General features: G+C 41.6%; 1 protein-coding gene across 2 annotated transcripts in view; it reads right to left on the bottom strand.

Moving 5' to 3' along the window:
* The window catches only part of Snapc3 (small nuclear RNA activating complex polypeptide 3), a 29,389-nt gene that overhangs the window by 13,384 nt on the left and 539 nt on the right, over positions 1 to 15,466 (bottom strand). For both annotated transcript variants that reach the window (XR_012907393.1, XM_075944606.1), the window contains exons 2-3: positions 14,922 to 14,999; positions 6,804 to 6,888 (exon numbers count right to left, since the gene is read on the bottom strand). Coding sequence is in view for 1 of the 2 variants with exons in the window: in XM_075944606.1 (XP_075800721.1) it covers positions 6,804 to 6,888; positions 14,922 to 14,999 (163 nt within the window). In the remaining variant the exon portion in view is untranslated. The remainder of the gene's footprint in view (positions 1 to 6,803; positions 6,889 to 14,921; positions 15,000 to 15,466) is intronic.

Genomic DNA, 15,466 nt, shown 5'->3' with positions numbered 1-15,466 from the left:
AATACTTTTTACAGACTGTTTTTTGGGAATGGGCACATAAAACATGTAAGAAGACATTTGGTGTTATATGCTTAACAACCAATGATAAACAGGAATGTTAGCCAATTGCTGTTCTGAAAGGCATTTCTCCTCACTACTCCTTGTTTACAGCCCTTAATATACTTATAAAACCAGTTTTAAGAGAAAGCTTGAGGTTCAGCAATCTACTCAGGATTGCAAATATATAGTATCTTTAATATACCATATTGTTTTATATGAGCTTAATAGTTATAAGGGGCCACTAAAGTACAACAGTTTTGTTTTAAAAATTAGTGAGGCCGGGCGATGGTGGCGCACGCCTTTAATCCCAGCACTTGGGAGGCAGAGGCAGGCGGATCTCTGTGAGTTCGGGACCAACCTGGTCTACAGAGCTAGTTCCAGGACAGGCTCCAAAGCCACAGAGAAACCCTGTCTTGAAAAAAAAAATTAAAAAAATAATCTTAAAAAAAAAATTAGTGAGAACAGCTGGGCGCTGGTAGCGCACGCCTTTAATCACAGCACTCGCGAAGGCAAAGACGGGTGTATCTCTGTAAGTTCAAGGCCAGCCTGGTCTACAAGAGCTAGTTCCAGGACGGGCTCCAAAGCTACAGAGAAACCCTGTCTTGAAAAACCAAAAGAAAAAAAAATTAGTGTGAATCAGGGCTGAGGAGATGGCTTGGTGATTAAGATCAGTGAGTGCTCTGCCGAGGTCCCAGGTTTAGGCTCCAGCATCCACACTGGTAGAAAACACCTGTAACGGCAGTTCCAGGGGATCTGATGCCCTCTTTTGCCCTCTGTATGTGGTGTTACATTCGTACATGCAGGTATGCAAACATACACATAAACTAATCAATATTTGTGTTTTTAAGAAGTGGGAGTGATGTCATGCAGAGTAGAAAGTCCTCTCTACAGAAGGAGCCACTAGGCTGAGAAGATAAAATGGAATAAATTACTTTGGAAGTCTGGAAAGTGATTCCCATATGCAGGAGTGTTTGGAGAAGGGAGAAGCTGATTGTATTCTGCAAATAAGCAGTATACGCAAACCAATACTTCTCACTATTCCCTCCACCCCCTGCAGATGTGAGATAGCAGCTCCTAAACAACAGGAGGGCAGCGCCAGGGCAGACAAGCAGAGACCCTGTCCTTAAAATGGAGCGTTGTGTTTGGTGCGCTGGCCTTGACTGGCCTGTAGGCAGTACCCGGCAGAGCCACCTATTGGGATATTTATGTAACCTTTCTTATAGGTTTTTTTTTTAATTTTAATTTTTGAAGCCAGACATTTAGGTCACTGATAAACACAGAGGTAACTGAATAGAATTATCAATGACTATGCACATAGCAAAACAGTCTGGAAAGAACATAACAATAATGTATAGTTTTCAACAAAAACTCAGGCATGGAACAGGAAAATATGGCTCATTTACAGGAAAGTAGGAATTTTATATTAACTGACCTCAAGGAAACTCAATCAATGAAATTACTAGTTAAAGAGTTAATTAGGAAGCCACGCCTTTAAACCCAGCACTCAAGAGGCAGAGGCAGGCAGATTCTGTACATTCTCTCTGACATCTCTCCGCCCAGCATGTTCTACAAAGTGACTTCCAGGACAGCCAGAGCTACACAGCATCTTGAAAAAAATTAAAGGTAATTAATGAGGTCTGGCAGATGGCTCAGCAGGTAAAGAATCTGTTGCCAAGCCTGGCAACCTGAGTTCGTGATCTTAGCAACCCTTCCAGGGAAGAAGAGAACTGAGTCCTCTAAGTTGTTCTCTGACCACATAATGCTGCGGCAGGTGTATAGACATGCTGTGTGTACCTCCTGCCCAACAGTCTCACGCATAATGCTGCGGCAGGTGTATAGACATGCTGTGTGTACCTCCTGCCCAACAGTCTCACGCATAATGCTGCGGCAGGTGTATAGACATGCTGTGTGTACCTCCTGCCCAACAGTCTCACGCATCTCTCTGAATACAATGAAAAAAATGTTTTAATACGGCAGTTAATTATTCCTACACACAAATTCTAGACTCACATATAAATAAAAGTCTATTGATTAAAAGCAAATAAATAAGATGCTAAGCCAGCTGCCATAAATATGGTCAGTGAACCAACAGAAACCAAACTACAGGAAATCAGGTTCCTCAACTGTTTCAACAGCAGATTTCTCATCAGAAAAGATAAGAACCAAGTCAGATGACACACTTCAAACCATGAAAGAAAACAGTCACCCAGAATTCTGTATCTACCAAAACTATTAGTGATGAAGGGAAGATGCAGACGCTGAGGTACACAGCAGCAGACCTTCAGACCGCAGTGAAGAGGCGGTGGCTTAGAGCCACATACGGTAACCACCGACAAGGTATTTTCATTAAAGGCAGAAAAGGAGGAAGGTGAACATCAAACAGATATACAACAAAAATCAGTATCTAAAGTAAGGAAATAATGAAAGAACAGAGGAACAAAGGACAACCAAAGACCTGAATAACAGAAGCTCTTTTCTTTCCCCACTTAGAGACAGGGTTTCTCTATATAACAGCCTTGGCTGTTCTGGAACTCTGTGAGGCTGACCTCGAACTCACAGAGATCCACCTGCTTCTGCCTCCCAAGTGCTGGGATTAAAGGTGTGTGCCACCATTGCCCGGCTAGAAGCCCTTTTTTCGCCAGTAACCAGTGTAGCTGTAAATGGATGCTCCTATTGAAAGGGCAGGCTGACAGACTGGATTGCAAAAACTTTATTCAGCTGTATGTTGTTTACAGGAGACTCATTTTAGATACTACGATAGAAACATGTTGAAAGTAAAAGGGTAGAAGATAGTCTATGCAATCATAAAAAAAGAAAACCGTTGGAAGCATCAGGCTGTGGTGGCACATACCTTTAATCCCAGCACTCGAGAGGCAGAGACAGGTGGATCTCTGTGAGTTCGAGACCAGCCTGGTCTACAGAGCTAGTTCCAGGACAGGCTCCAAAACCACAGAGAAACCCTGTCTCGAAAAACCAAAAAACTTGGAAGTTGTTTTACTGTCTCTGTTAATCTTACACAAGGTTTAAGAGAGATTATGAGACGGTATTATATGTTGATAAAAGGTGCTATATAGTACTGAGATACATAATTACAAAGAGCAAAAGGATCCTAAAATAAATGCGAAAAAAGCTGATAGAGTTTTAAAAAAAAGAACCAAATGAAGCCGGGCAGTGGTAGCGCACGCCTTTAATCCCAGCACTTGGGAGGCAGAGGCAGGCGGATCTCTGTGAGTTTGAGACCAGCCTGGTCTACAAGAGCTAGTTCCAGGACAGGAACCAAAAGCTACAGAGAAACCCTGTCTCGAAAAACCAAAAAAGAAAAAAAAAACAAACCAAATGATTCTGGACTTTAATATTTTTCTTACAATAATGAACTCAGACAAGAATTCATTAGGCAGTGGAAGAACGAACTGAACACGAAAAACAAAGACAAAAATTGCAGGACTCTTCAGCCAGCAGTAGCCTTCTCAGGTGCACATGAACCATTCTAGACTTAAAGAAACTAAAACCATACAAAGTAGTTCTGACCACAATTCAATAACCCTAGAAATCAATAATAAGGAAAACTGAAAATTCCAAATGCTTGACAATCTCAGAAATTCAATAGTACAGCCATGCACAGTGGTTTATGCCCGTTACCCCATCACTGTGGGGACTGGGATGACTGGGACAGGAAGGTTTTAAAGTCTGAAGCCAGCCTGGGCTATACAGGGAGACCCTTCTCAAAAACAAACCAATGGGCTGAAGAGGCAATTCAGAGGTTAAGAGTATGTACTGCTCTTGCAGAGGACCTGAGTTTGGGTTGCAGCATCCATGTAGGGCAGCTCAGAACTGCCCATGAATCTAGCTTCAGGGGATCCAAAGCCCTCTTCTGGCATCCATGGGCACTGCAGGCATGTTCATAAATTCCCACTCAGGCATACAAATATACACAATATTAAAATAAAATAAAACAAAACCCATTTATAAGCCAACCATAGGAAAAGGTACACAAGGGAAGACAGTGAAGGGCAGCATACTGGATACTCTTAAGAGAAGCTTGTACATGGAGGACAATCTTAAACATTTATCTTTTTTATCATATGTGACCAAATCAAGATGGTATTCTAGTGAGATATCCTATCCCTAGCACTGGGGATCTGAGCCTTGGCCTGACATTGCAGGCTAGCACTCAGCCTAGACCCAACCCACCCATCTCTATTCATTTCCTGACTGCTCACAAAAGGGACCACTTAGTGTTTCCTGCTTCCTAGAAAGAAATTAGAAAAGGAGTGGAAGGAGGGAGTAAAGAAGGAGGAGAGGGAGAGAGGGCATGTTTACACCACCAAATTAGCCACACAAACTCATCTTGTCACCCTTTTCTGAAGTCTGTTTCTAAAGTGCCTACATCATGTTTTATATTAGCCAGTGCTAGAGAAACCTTGACTAGCTTCTGTGTAACACTTACAATTTTATATTATTTTGAGTGCCAGTGGAGTAGCACACACCTTTGATCCCAGGACCAAAGGCAGAGGTGGGCAGATCTCTCAGTTCAAGACCAGCCCGCTCTACATAGTAAGTTCTAGGCTAGCCAGAGCTACACAGTTGAGACCCTGAGGTCTCAACAAAACAAAAGCAAACACAGACAAACAATTTAAAAATTATGCTTTTAGGGGGCAAGGGTGCTCTGTACCATACCCCTACCTGGCTGCAGTCTGTGGGCTGGTTTGTACTACTATGTATGAAAGAATGAAGTTGGCCTTTTTTACATCACATATTAAAACTAATTCAAAATGGAGCTGGAGAGATGGTTCAGCAGTTAAGAGCATTTCTTTTTTAAGAGAACCTGGGTTTGGTTTCCAGTATCCACATAGGGTTCACAACCATCTTTAACTATGGTTCCAAGGGATTTAGCACCCTCTCTGGCCTCCATGGGCACCAGACACACGGGTGCTGTACAGACCTACATGCAGGCATAATCCCCAAACATAAAATAGCTTTCTTTTTAATGTTAAAAAAAGTCAAAATGAATCAAAGTTTTAAAACCTGAAAACATCAGAAGAGTGAAAAAGATAATCTAGAAAATGAGAGAAGATATTTTTAAATCATAAATGGGCTAAAGCCTAGCATTCAAAATACCCACTAACAAGACAATATACTCTAATTGCTAAAGAATTAGAATAGCCCAGGCTGGCCTTGAACTCATGACCCTCCTGTCTCCACCTCCTTCAGCAAATCCTACCGAAGTGCCTTTAATCCCAGCACTCGGGAGGCAGAGACAGACTCTGTGAGTTCAAAGTCAGCCTGATCTACAGAGTGAGTTCAAGTACAGACTCCAAAGCTACAGAGAAATCCAGTCTCAAAAAACCAAAAAACAAACAAAAAACAAAAAAAATTAGAATTTAGAATAGATGTTTTTCAAAGAAAATATACAAATGATCAATAATTATATAAAAAAATGCTTACCATCATTAACCATTAGGAAAGGACAAATCAAAAATAAAATTATAAAATAAGATCGGTGTCTATTAAGGTGGTTATTCTAAGCAATGTATGAATTGAAAAGGATCTGAAGAAAGTAAGCTTCATGAATTACTAGTAGGTACAAAATGCACCTTTTTATGGGAGACAATAGAACTAATGCAGAATTATCACATGTCTATAAAATTTTAAGCAATCACTATAGTGCCTAGCAACTCCACCCAGCTGTATCACGAAAAGAACTGAAAACAGAACTCAAACACTTACTTATACTTCAGTATTATTCACAATAACCGAAAGGTGGGAACAAGCTAAAAGCTAACAGCGCACTAACTAACAGAATGTGGTGCATCCATGTAATAAAAGATTTCATTTGGCCAGAGAAAAAAATGAAGTTCTAACATATGCGACAACATGGAGGAAACTTTAAACTTTATGCTAAACAAACCACACAGAAAGAAAAATATCATATAATTCCACGTATGTGAATATGTACATAGAATAGCAATTTCATACAGACCAGGGTTACCAATGAAAGGAGACTAAGTCATTTCTTACTGGGTACAGAAAATGTCTGGTCCTGGAAGTGATGATCAGTAAACATCTTTGTGAATGCCCCCCTCCCCCACCCCACCCTCCCGGATTTTCAAGACAGGGTTTCTCTTGCTGTTCTGGGACTTGCTCTGTAGACCAGGATGGCCTCGAACTTACAAAGATCCACCTGCCTCTGCCTCCCAAATGCTGGGATTAAAAGTGTAAACCACCACATCTGGCTAGTCTTTGTTACTTTTGATTGTTTGTTTTTTGAGACAGGGTCTTACTGTGTGGTCTTGGTTAGCCTAGAACTTGCTACAGACACCAGGCTTGACCTCAAAGTCAAAAGTCACTTTCACTTTGTCTTAGAGTCACACAGGAAGCAATAGATTAAGTCTATAGTTTTAAAAGCTGAGTGTGCTGGTAAGTGCCTTCAATACCCGCACTTAGGAGATAGAGGCAGGTTAATCTTTGAGAGTTCAAGGTTAGCCTCATCTACAGGAATCTGCTCCCATTCCAAAACAATATGGTTAAAGTAAAATTAGGAGCAGAACAAAAGGTTCCAGGAACAGAGTGGTAAACAGGCATAAATTTGGCCGGATACTGACAGTAAGCACAAACTAAAGCAGAAGTCAGTCAGAGAGGTGGAGTCAAAGTGTGGTCCTTTCAGCTCCACGGGACGCTCTCCAATTAGCTCTTGGTGACTAACAGTCAGTGACATTCTCAGCTTACTGTCTTAGAGCAGAGAAGGGTGGAAAGGTGAGACTTACCATTTCATAAGCAAATGTTTCTTGTCTACAGGCGCGATCTATTGTGATGTTCTCTTCTCGATAGTCCAGGAGCCCCTTCCTAACACTGACATGGACACATGAAAACAGAACAGTCAACACGCTTTCCTGAATATTTAAAATATCTTTTAAAAAAAGATTTTTATTTTATTTGTGTGTTTGCATGCATGTGTGTCTGTGCACATGTGTACCTGGTGCCCACAGAGGACAGAAGAGGACATCAGATTCCTTGGAACTGGAATTACAGATTTGTGAGCTCCTATGTAGGTACCAGGAATGGAACTCAGGTTTTCTGGAGGAGCAAGTGTTTCTAACCACTGAGCAATCTCTAGGCCTTTTTTTTTTTTATTGTTGTTTTAGCAGGGATAAGAATCAAACCCAAAGTTTCACATATACAATGCAAGCACTGTACTACTGAGTCACACTAACCAGCTCCAATCTTAATATTTTAGACTACTTTTAGACTTGAATTACAAAAATAGCACAAGACTATCTCCCTTATGTCTCTCCCCACAGCTTCCTCCGTTCCAGTATCTTCTGGGATCACAAAATCACAAACAGGAATTAAGCTCAACACAATGATTATTAGCTGCAGATGGTTTCCAGATTGCACGCAACCTTTAATTTAGGGCTGGCTTTTTCCTCCCCGTTCCAGACTCCTATCTAGGATCCTAGATGATGTTTTTTCTTTCACCCTTTAAGCCTGTTTGTTTCTCAGTCTCTCCTCATCTTCATGATTCTGACACTGCGGAAGAGTGCCAGTGAGTCAGTTTACACAATGCCCTTTAATTTAGGTGACTACAGTTTCCTTGAACTGGAGTAAACAGCATCTTGTCGAGAACACTGCAAGACTGATGGCGCTATTCTTGGGGCAGCCCAGTCCAAGAGTCCGGTACTAACATAGAGTGTTACTAATGATGCTCGCGTCAATTCTGCCTGCTCAGTGCCCCACACAACAGTCCTTATTTCCTGTGCAACAGGTAGAGATTTGGAGAGAGGTTCTTTGAGACCATACAATGCTGCTTCTTTATGCACTCATCTCACCACCCCCAACATTATTTACTGTGGCACATACCTGATGATTTTCCCCCACTAGAATTCTATTGCAAACTAACATGGCTTTTCTTCACTCATTATTTTTTTCTTTTTAAGGTTTTTCAAGACAGGGTTTCTCTGTAGCTTTGGATCTTGTCCTAGAACTAGCTCTAGTAGACCAGGCTGGCCTTGCACTCACAGAGATCTGCCTGCTTCTGTCTCCTAAATGCTGGGATTAAAGGCAAGCACCACCACCGCCCAGCTTCTTTGCTCACTTCTGCTAGTACAAACTCTACTCACACTCATTTTATTCCACGGGTTAAAAATCTAATATTATTTTGTTGCTCAAATTGTCCTAGCTTTGGTTATGAGGCGCCCCAACACTCAACAGGCTCTGATCTTTTATTATTTTTGGTAGAGGAGGGAGATGTGTGTTCCTTAGTTTCTGAAAACATGGACATTCAAAACCCATGCTCCACTTTTCCTATGCAAACCCTGGCATTAACTCTTCAGGAGCCCGAGTTCCTTTACTGGAGAGGAAATTTTTGTTTATTTTTAAACAAGGTTTCATGTAGCAGAGTCTGTTCTTGAACTCACTATCCAGCAAGGGATGACCCTAAGCTGATTCTCTTGCCTCCATCTTCCAGTCACTGGATTACAGATTACACCATCATGCCCAACTTAGGAGACAAATTTAGAAGCCAGTATCTAGATACTGTGTTTTGATTACTAGAGTTAGTGCTTCTACACCTTTTAGCTGAGACAGGCAAAATAATGTACGTCTGTTAACCCATGTATGGACAAGTAGCTATATTTCCTGTGCCTTCGTTATGTATTAAAAAAACCTAAGTTTACATATGTACTTTTATGTGCATTTGGTACACACACACACGTGTGTGTATATATATATGTGTGTGTAAATGGAGGTCAAAGGTTGACATTGGATATCTTTATCATGTTCCTTTATTTTATTTTAATTAATTTACTTATTTATTGTAACAGGATCTTACTATATAGCCCTGCTAGCCTGGAACTTGTACACCATGATGGCCTTGAACTTGGAGATCTATCTGCCTCTACTATCTCAGTGCTAGAATTAAAGGCATACATTACCATATCTGGGTTCCCCTTATTATTTTTTAATTATCATTATTTTATGTATATGGATGTTTTGCCTACATGTCAGTCTGAGTGTCTGGTGCTCTTGGAAGCCAAAAGAGAACATCAAATTTCCTGGAAATGGAATTACAGATGTTTGTGAGCTACCATGTGGGTGCTGGGAGTTAAACCCAGGTCTTCTGGAAAAACAGCCAGTATTCGTAACCCTTAATTAACTTCTGTTGTCCTGTTCTCAGCTCCCCATGCCTCTGCTTGACTGCAGCAGGATTAGATATGCACCACTACCTCTTCTACAGTAGGGGCTAGGAATATGATTCAGTTGTCATGCAAGCACTATCCTGACTGAGCCAGCTCTCAAGTCTTCTACTTGGACACTCCACACCCCCAAACCACAAGACTCATCATTGTGAGAAGGATGGCTCTGAGGACTGGCACCTGTTATGGGTTCAAGTCCAGTAATCACATCCAGTAATCAATCAGTTTCCAAGCTGCTCCACTACAGTCTGTGTTAAGTACCAACAGGTGAGTAGTTCTTCCTTCAGCCGTACATCACCACCAGCATGCAGGCTCTGAGCCAGTTCTCTGTGTCCTCCTTAATGCTGTTATACATTTGCTAGTTTTTGCATCCTATTTTGGGCTTTTGTACTCATACGCAGGCATACATTTTCAAGTGTAAGTGTGTGTGTGTGTGTGTGTGTAATCCAAAGGACAGTCGTTGGTGTTGTTCTTCAGTAGCTATTCACTCTTTAAGTTTTATTTACTTATTTATTTTGGTTTTTCAAGACACGGTTTCTCTATGTAACAGCTTTGGTACTGGTTGTCCTGGAACTCCTTCAGTAGACCAGGCCGACCTCAAACTCAGAGATCTGCCTGCCTCTGCCTCCTGAGTGCTGAGATTAAAGGCTGTGCCACCACTGCCCGGCTTAATTTACTTTTTTTTGGTGGGGTCTCACTAGACCAGGGTAACCTTCCATTCATAGTCTGTCTGCTAGCCTCCTAAGTGTAGGGTTACAGATGTGAGCTACCACATCCTGTCTGCAAAATATTTGTAGTATCTTAAATACATATATATATATAGGAGAGTATTTAACACACGGTGGGAAATCCACATGGTAGAATAAATAATGAAGCTATAATGAAGATTGAAATCAGTAACTTCCAAGACATAGTAATGAATGAAGACAGCAAAGCCACACAGCATATGGTAACCCTGGAAGAAAGGTTAGCTGGGTCCAGCCCATTGGTTCTTACCTACAGACAGACATGTTTCTACCTGTTCTGTAAGAACAAACCTTCACGTTTTGAATATTTTTCATTTGCCAGCTGGCACTCATTAACTCTGTAAATAAAGGACAGTGGAGAAACCCTGTATGTATGTAGCCCATGAGAGACGTGCCAGCTCAGCAGTCCTGAGGTGTACACAGCCTCCACCATGCCAATGCTCAACTCCCGCAGGGCACTGCAGTCCACAGCACCGAGGCCCGGAGGTCTTCCTTGCCGCCTCCCTGAAGAGCTTTCCCTGGCACACTCAGGGTAGTGCTCCACCACAGTGAATCACTGCCCCCCAGGAAACACAGGCAGGCCCTCTCTCAAGGGTCCTACTCTTGGGGAAGAAAGGCCCTCCTCCGACATCTCTCAGCCCGAAGTATAGGACATTCCTAACATCCGCTCTGCCATATACTCATATTTCCGTTATTGTTTCTCTCACGGTGCCATTTCTCCAATCTTTCTTAACATTTTTTTGCTTGTTTTGTATTTTAAACTGAAGGGTTTTCTGTATAGTCCAGCTGGTTTCGAAGTTGGAGTAATCTTCCTGCCTCAAGTGCTGATATCACAGGCATATACTACTACGCCCAGCTTTGAAGCTAACAGTTCTTTAGATTAAGCTTTCTCCATTAAAGTGGCTGTTCTGCTTCTCCTCCTAATTGAACTCAGATTGCTAAAGGAGAAAAATGTAAACCAACACTGTATAGAGAGGTTGGCTGTCTGCAAGGGGCCAGTGGTAGGAAGTGAGGGAATGGGAAAGCTTAGCGAGACCTAAAATGTGTGGCATTCTTTTTTTTTAAATATTTATTTATTTATTTGTTTATTATGTTTTTGCTTTTTGTTTTTTGGTTTTTCGAGACAGGGTTTCTCTGTGGCTTTGGAGCCTGTCCTGGAATTAGCTCTGTAGACCAGGCTGGTCTCGAACTCACAGAGATCCGCCTGCCTCTGCCTCCCGAGTGCTGGGATTAAAGGCGTGCGCCACCATCGCCCGGCTTTATTTGTTTATTATGTATACAATATTCTGTCTGTGTGTATGTCTGCAGGCCAGAAGAGGGCACCAGACCTCATTACAGATGGTTGTGAGCCACCATGTGGGTGCCGGGAATTGAACTCAGGACCTTTGGAAGAGCAGGCAATGCTCTTAACCACTGAGCCATCTCTGCAGCCCCAATGTGTGGCATTCTTGACTCTGCATAGTTGTGGTTACATTTCTCCTTGCTGTTGTTATGCCCGAGGGTAGTCAGGGCAAATCAGTGTTTCAGTTTTGTTTTGACTTTGGAACAGGAGGCCAAAGCCAGTGCCTTATGCATACTCTGCAAGTGTTGCTACCAAGTGCATCTTATTCTGGGATCTTTTGAGACAGGGTCTAATTTATAGTCTAAGCTTGCCTGGGACTTGGACTTCAGCATTTCAACCAGGACTAGAAGGGGTTGTAACTGTGGTCCACATACCCACATCACCTTTCTTAAAAATTTAAATGTAAACTATTGGCTCATATCTCTTCCCCTCATTTTCCCATGGAGTATTTTTGTCCTATACATGGCTCTTTGTAGTAAATACTTTTCTCCAAAGTCACAGGCTGTCTTTTCGTATTTACAGTGCTTCTGCCATAAAAGCATTCTATCAGTTTCTTCTCACTGTCTGTGATGAGTCCCAGGTTTATTGCACTTATATCTATCTTAAATTGACCTATCAACAGTCACTTCCTGCAGTAAGTTCTCTTTGGAATCTCATTTCCTCCTAAATGTGTTTCTGTGATATTTGGGATCAGTTTAGAAGAGTCCCAATTTAATGGTGCTTTTCTGTCATTCTAGCAGTCTAGTTTGATTTTTGTTTTTACATTTATTTGTTTAGTGTGTGTGCAAGCAAGTGTGCTCTTGCTATGGTAGATGTACGGAGGTCACAGGAGGATTTATGAGGAGTAGGTTCTCTTTTTTTTCTTTTTTTTAAAATTTATTTATTATGTATACAATGTTCTGTCTGGATGTATGCCTGCCCGCCAGAAGCGGGCACCAGATCTCACAGATGGTTGTGAGCCACCATGTGGTGGCTGGGAATTGAACTCGGGACCTCTGGAACAACAGCCAGTGCACTTAACCTCTGAGCCATCTCTCCAGCCCAGAGTAGGTTCTCTTACTTCCACAATATAGATTCCAGGAACTGAACTAAAGTTGTCAGGTTTGGTGGGAAATGCCACTAATGGTGGCTCAAAATCTACTTTTAAAATATCGTTTCTGGTTTGCGTCTTAGGATGACAGTTACGGACCTTCCAATTTTGTGGTTCTCTTTTTATTGTAGAACTTCTACAGTTTCTTTTAATCCTTTAAATGGCACAAGATGGCTGGAGCAGTAAAGAGTGCTTTCTTGGCCACACCAGCGAGGGGGATGGGTAGATACAGCAGTTAAAATTGTTCTGTGTGAAATGCAATAAAGGTGTTAAAGGCTTTGGGAAATAGATTTTACCATTAGCATATGTAGTATTAACAATTCCCTCTCTGAGTTCATGAATTAAAACCCTTTGTTTTGCTGGGTGGTGGTGGTGCACACCTTTAATCCCAGCACTTTAGAGGCAGAGGCAGGTGGATCTCTGTGAGTTTGAGCCCAGCCTGGTCTACAAGAGCTAGTACCAGGATAGGCACCAAAGCTACAGAGAAACCTTTGTTTTGAAAAACCAAAAATAAATACATAAATAAATAAAAATAAAACCCTTTGATTTAAGTTGTTAAAAAGTTGAATACTGGGAGGTGGAGAAATGGCTCAGCAGTTAAAAGCACTGGCTGCTCTTCCAGAAGACCCAGATTCAATTCCCAGCACCTACATAGCAGCTCACAACTGTCTGTACTTCTAGTTCCAGGGGATTTGGCACCCTCACACAGGCAAGACACTGCATAAGAATGAATACTTTTTTTTTTTTTTTTTTTTGGTTTTTCGAGACAGGGTTTCTCTGTGGCTTTGGAGCCTGTTCTGGAACTAGCTCTGTAGACCAGGCTGGTCTCGAACTCACAGAGATCCGCCTGCCTCTGCCTCCCGAGTGCTGGGATTAAAGGCGTGCGCCACCATCGCCCAGCTATGAATACATCTTTTAAAAAAGGAAAAAAAAAACCCTTACATACTGAAGTCAAGTTATTTAGCTTGTTATGATAAGGAGGATGGCACAGAGCAAGAATCCATTTCTGACATGTGTCCTCTTTCCCTCTCCAATACCTGAGTGTGCCAAGAAGCTTCTTCATCAGAAAGGGATACAGGCCGGGTGGTGTGGCACACACCTTTAGTCCTAGCACTTGAAAGGCAGAGGCAGGAGGATCTCTGTGAGTTCAATGCCGGCCTAGTCTACAGAACAAGTTCCAGGACAGGCTCTAAAGCTACACAGAGAAACCCTGTCTCAAAAAAACTAAAGAAAAAAAGAAGGAGGAGGAGGAGGAAGAAAGGGAAATAGAATGGCATAAAATTATAATTAAGGAATTTTAGATTTCTGTTCTTAAAATAGCCTGGAACAAGGCTGACCTTGACTTTCTGGCAATCCTCATTCCTCTGTCTCTCAAATATTGGGACCACAAACGTGAGCTGCCACTCTTGCTAGATTTTTGTTTTTATTTTTATGTTATTGACAGAAGAAAGTTTTAGGAAAAGATAAGCATAGAGACAGATTTAGGCTGTTTTGAAAAGTCAAACATTTTACAAGATTATTAAGATTAATTAGTGAGCCTGTCGGTGGCGCCCACACCTTTGACCTGTTACAGAGAAACCGTCTTGAAAACCAAAACCAAACAAACAAATGAACAACTGGTGCTTCCTTCTTTCTTTCTTTCTTTTTTTGAGACATCATATATCCATGGATGGCCTGGAACTCACTATCTAGACCAGGCTGGCCTCAAACTCACAGGTATTTGCCTGCCTCCCTCCGCCTCCCTGGGATTAAAGGTGTATGTCATCTTTCCTACAACTGGCTCTTTACCATGGGTATTTCAAGAAACACTACCTGAGTTATTTAGCTTGCATTCCGAAATCTAAATAGATTAAGTCTATATTAAATATAAGTACAAATTTGAATATGTATTGTATATCAGAGGTTTTGTGTTTATAAGGTTTTATTTTAGATGTAAAAATATCACTCTTGCCAGGCAGTCAGTGGTGGCGCATGCCTTTAATCCCAGCACTCAGGAGGCAGAGAGACAGGAGGATCTCTAAGTTTAAGGCCAGCCTGGGCTACAGAGTGAGTTCCAGGACAGGTTCCAAAGCTACACAGAGACACGCTGTCTTGAAAAACCAAGAAAAGAAAATCACCCTGATTATGCAAAATGGTACTTTTGGAGCTACAAACTGAGGTACCAGTGGGAAAACTGTGCCCCAGACTCAAAAGGTTAAAGCAAGGGAGTCCAAATGTTTAAAAAACAACAAAAATCAGTCGTTGAACTCACTATGTAACCGAGGCTAGCCTCTAATTTGCATTAATCTTCCTGACTCAGCTTCCTAAATGATGGAATTGCAGTCATGAGCCAGGACACCAAACTCAGTGGTTGAATTTAAGTGGTGGGAATGTGGAGAATACTACACTTTCCAAAGAAAGACATTCCAGAAATGTTCAGATAAATAGCAGAAAGCCTAACAGGGTAGTTTAGTGATAGGTCGTGCTTCGCCCCAGCATTAAAACAAATAGCGTATGACAAAACAAAATCATACCATAAAGTCACCAGGTCAGTGTTCTCGGGGATGACTTCCGGGTCTTCATCTTCTTTGAGGCATCTCAGTTTATCAAGGCTTAGAAAGAGGGAGGGGTCAGGAGAAGGAGAAAGGAAAAACAACATTTTATGATCAGCCGTGCAGTTTTCAACAGCGGGTCAGAGCTTGTCCTAAATACATCACTAAATAATTAAGAAGTCTTATGAAATCCAGCAGGCGGCTCAAAGGAGGCCAGAATTCAAGACAATGGTTTCTGTGCCAATGTTATACTGAAAGGATGGATTTGAGGTCAGTTAGTACTGTCAAATGGAGAACCATTACAAAGAAGTTTTATATTTCTACCCTCAGGTAGTTTTTGGAGAAATTTAAGTAATAACATATTAACGAGTACCACTAGAGACTACGGTTAATTCGGGCTTCAGCGCTGCTCTGATTAAGTCTTCCCCAGCCTCACGTACTTCCATTGTCCAAATGTCAATGATATATACCGCTGGTAGTCCAACAAGCGTTTTCAAGATAAAAGAATAGCAAAGTCTTTTATGCAA

Source organism: Microtus pennsylvanicus, chromosome 13 (genome assembly GCF_037038515.1).
Source record: "Microtus pennsylvanicus isolate mMicPen1 chromosome 13, mMicPen1.hap1, whole genome shotgun sequence".
Lineage (NCBI taxonomy): Eukaryota > Metazoa > Chordata > Mammalia > Rodentia > Cricetidae > Microtus > Microtus pennsylvanicus.
Note: the sequence above shows the minus strand (reverse complement) of the source record. Positions and strands in the feature narration are given on the sequence as shown.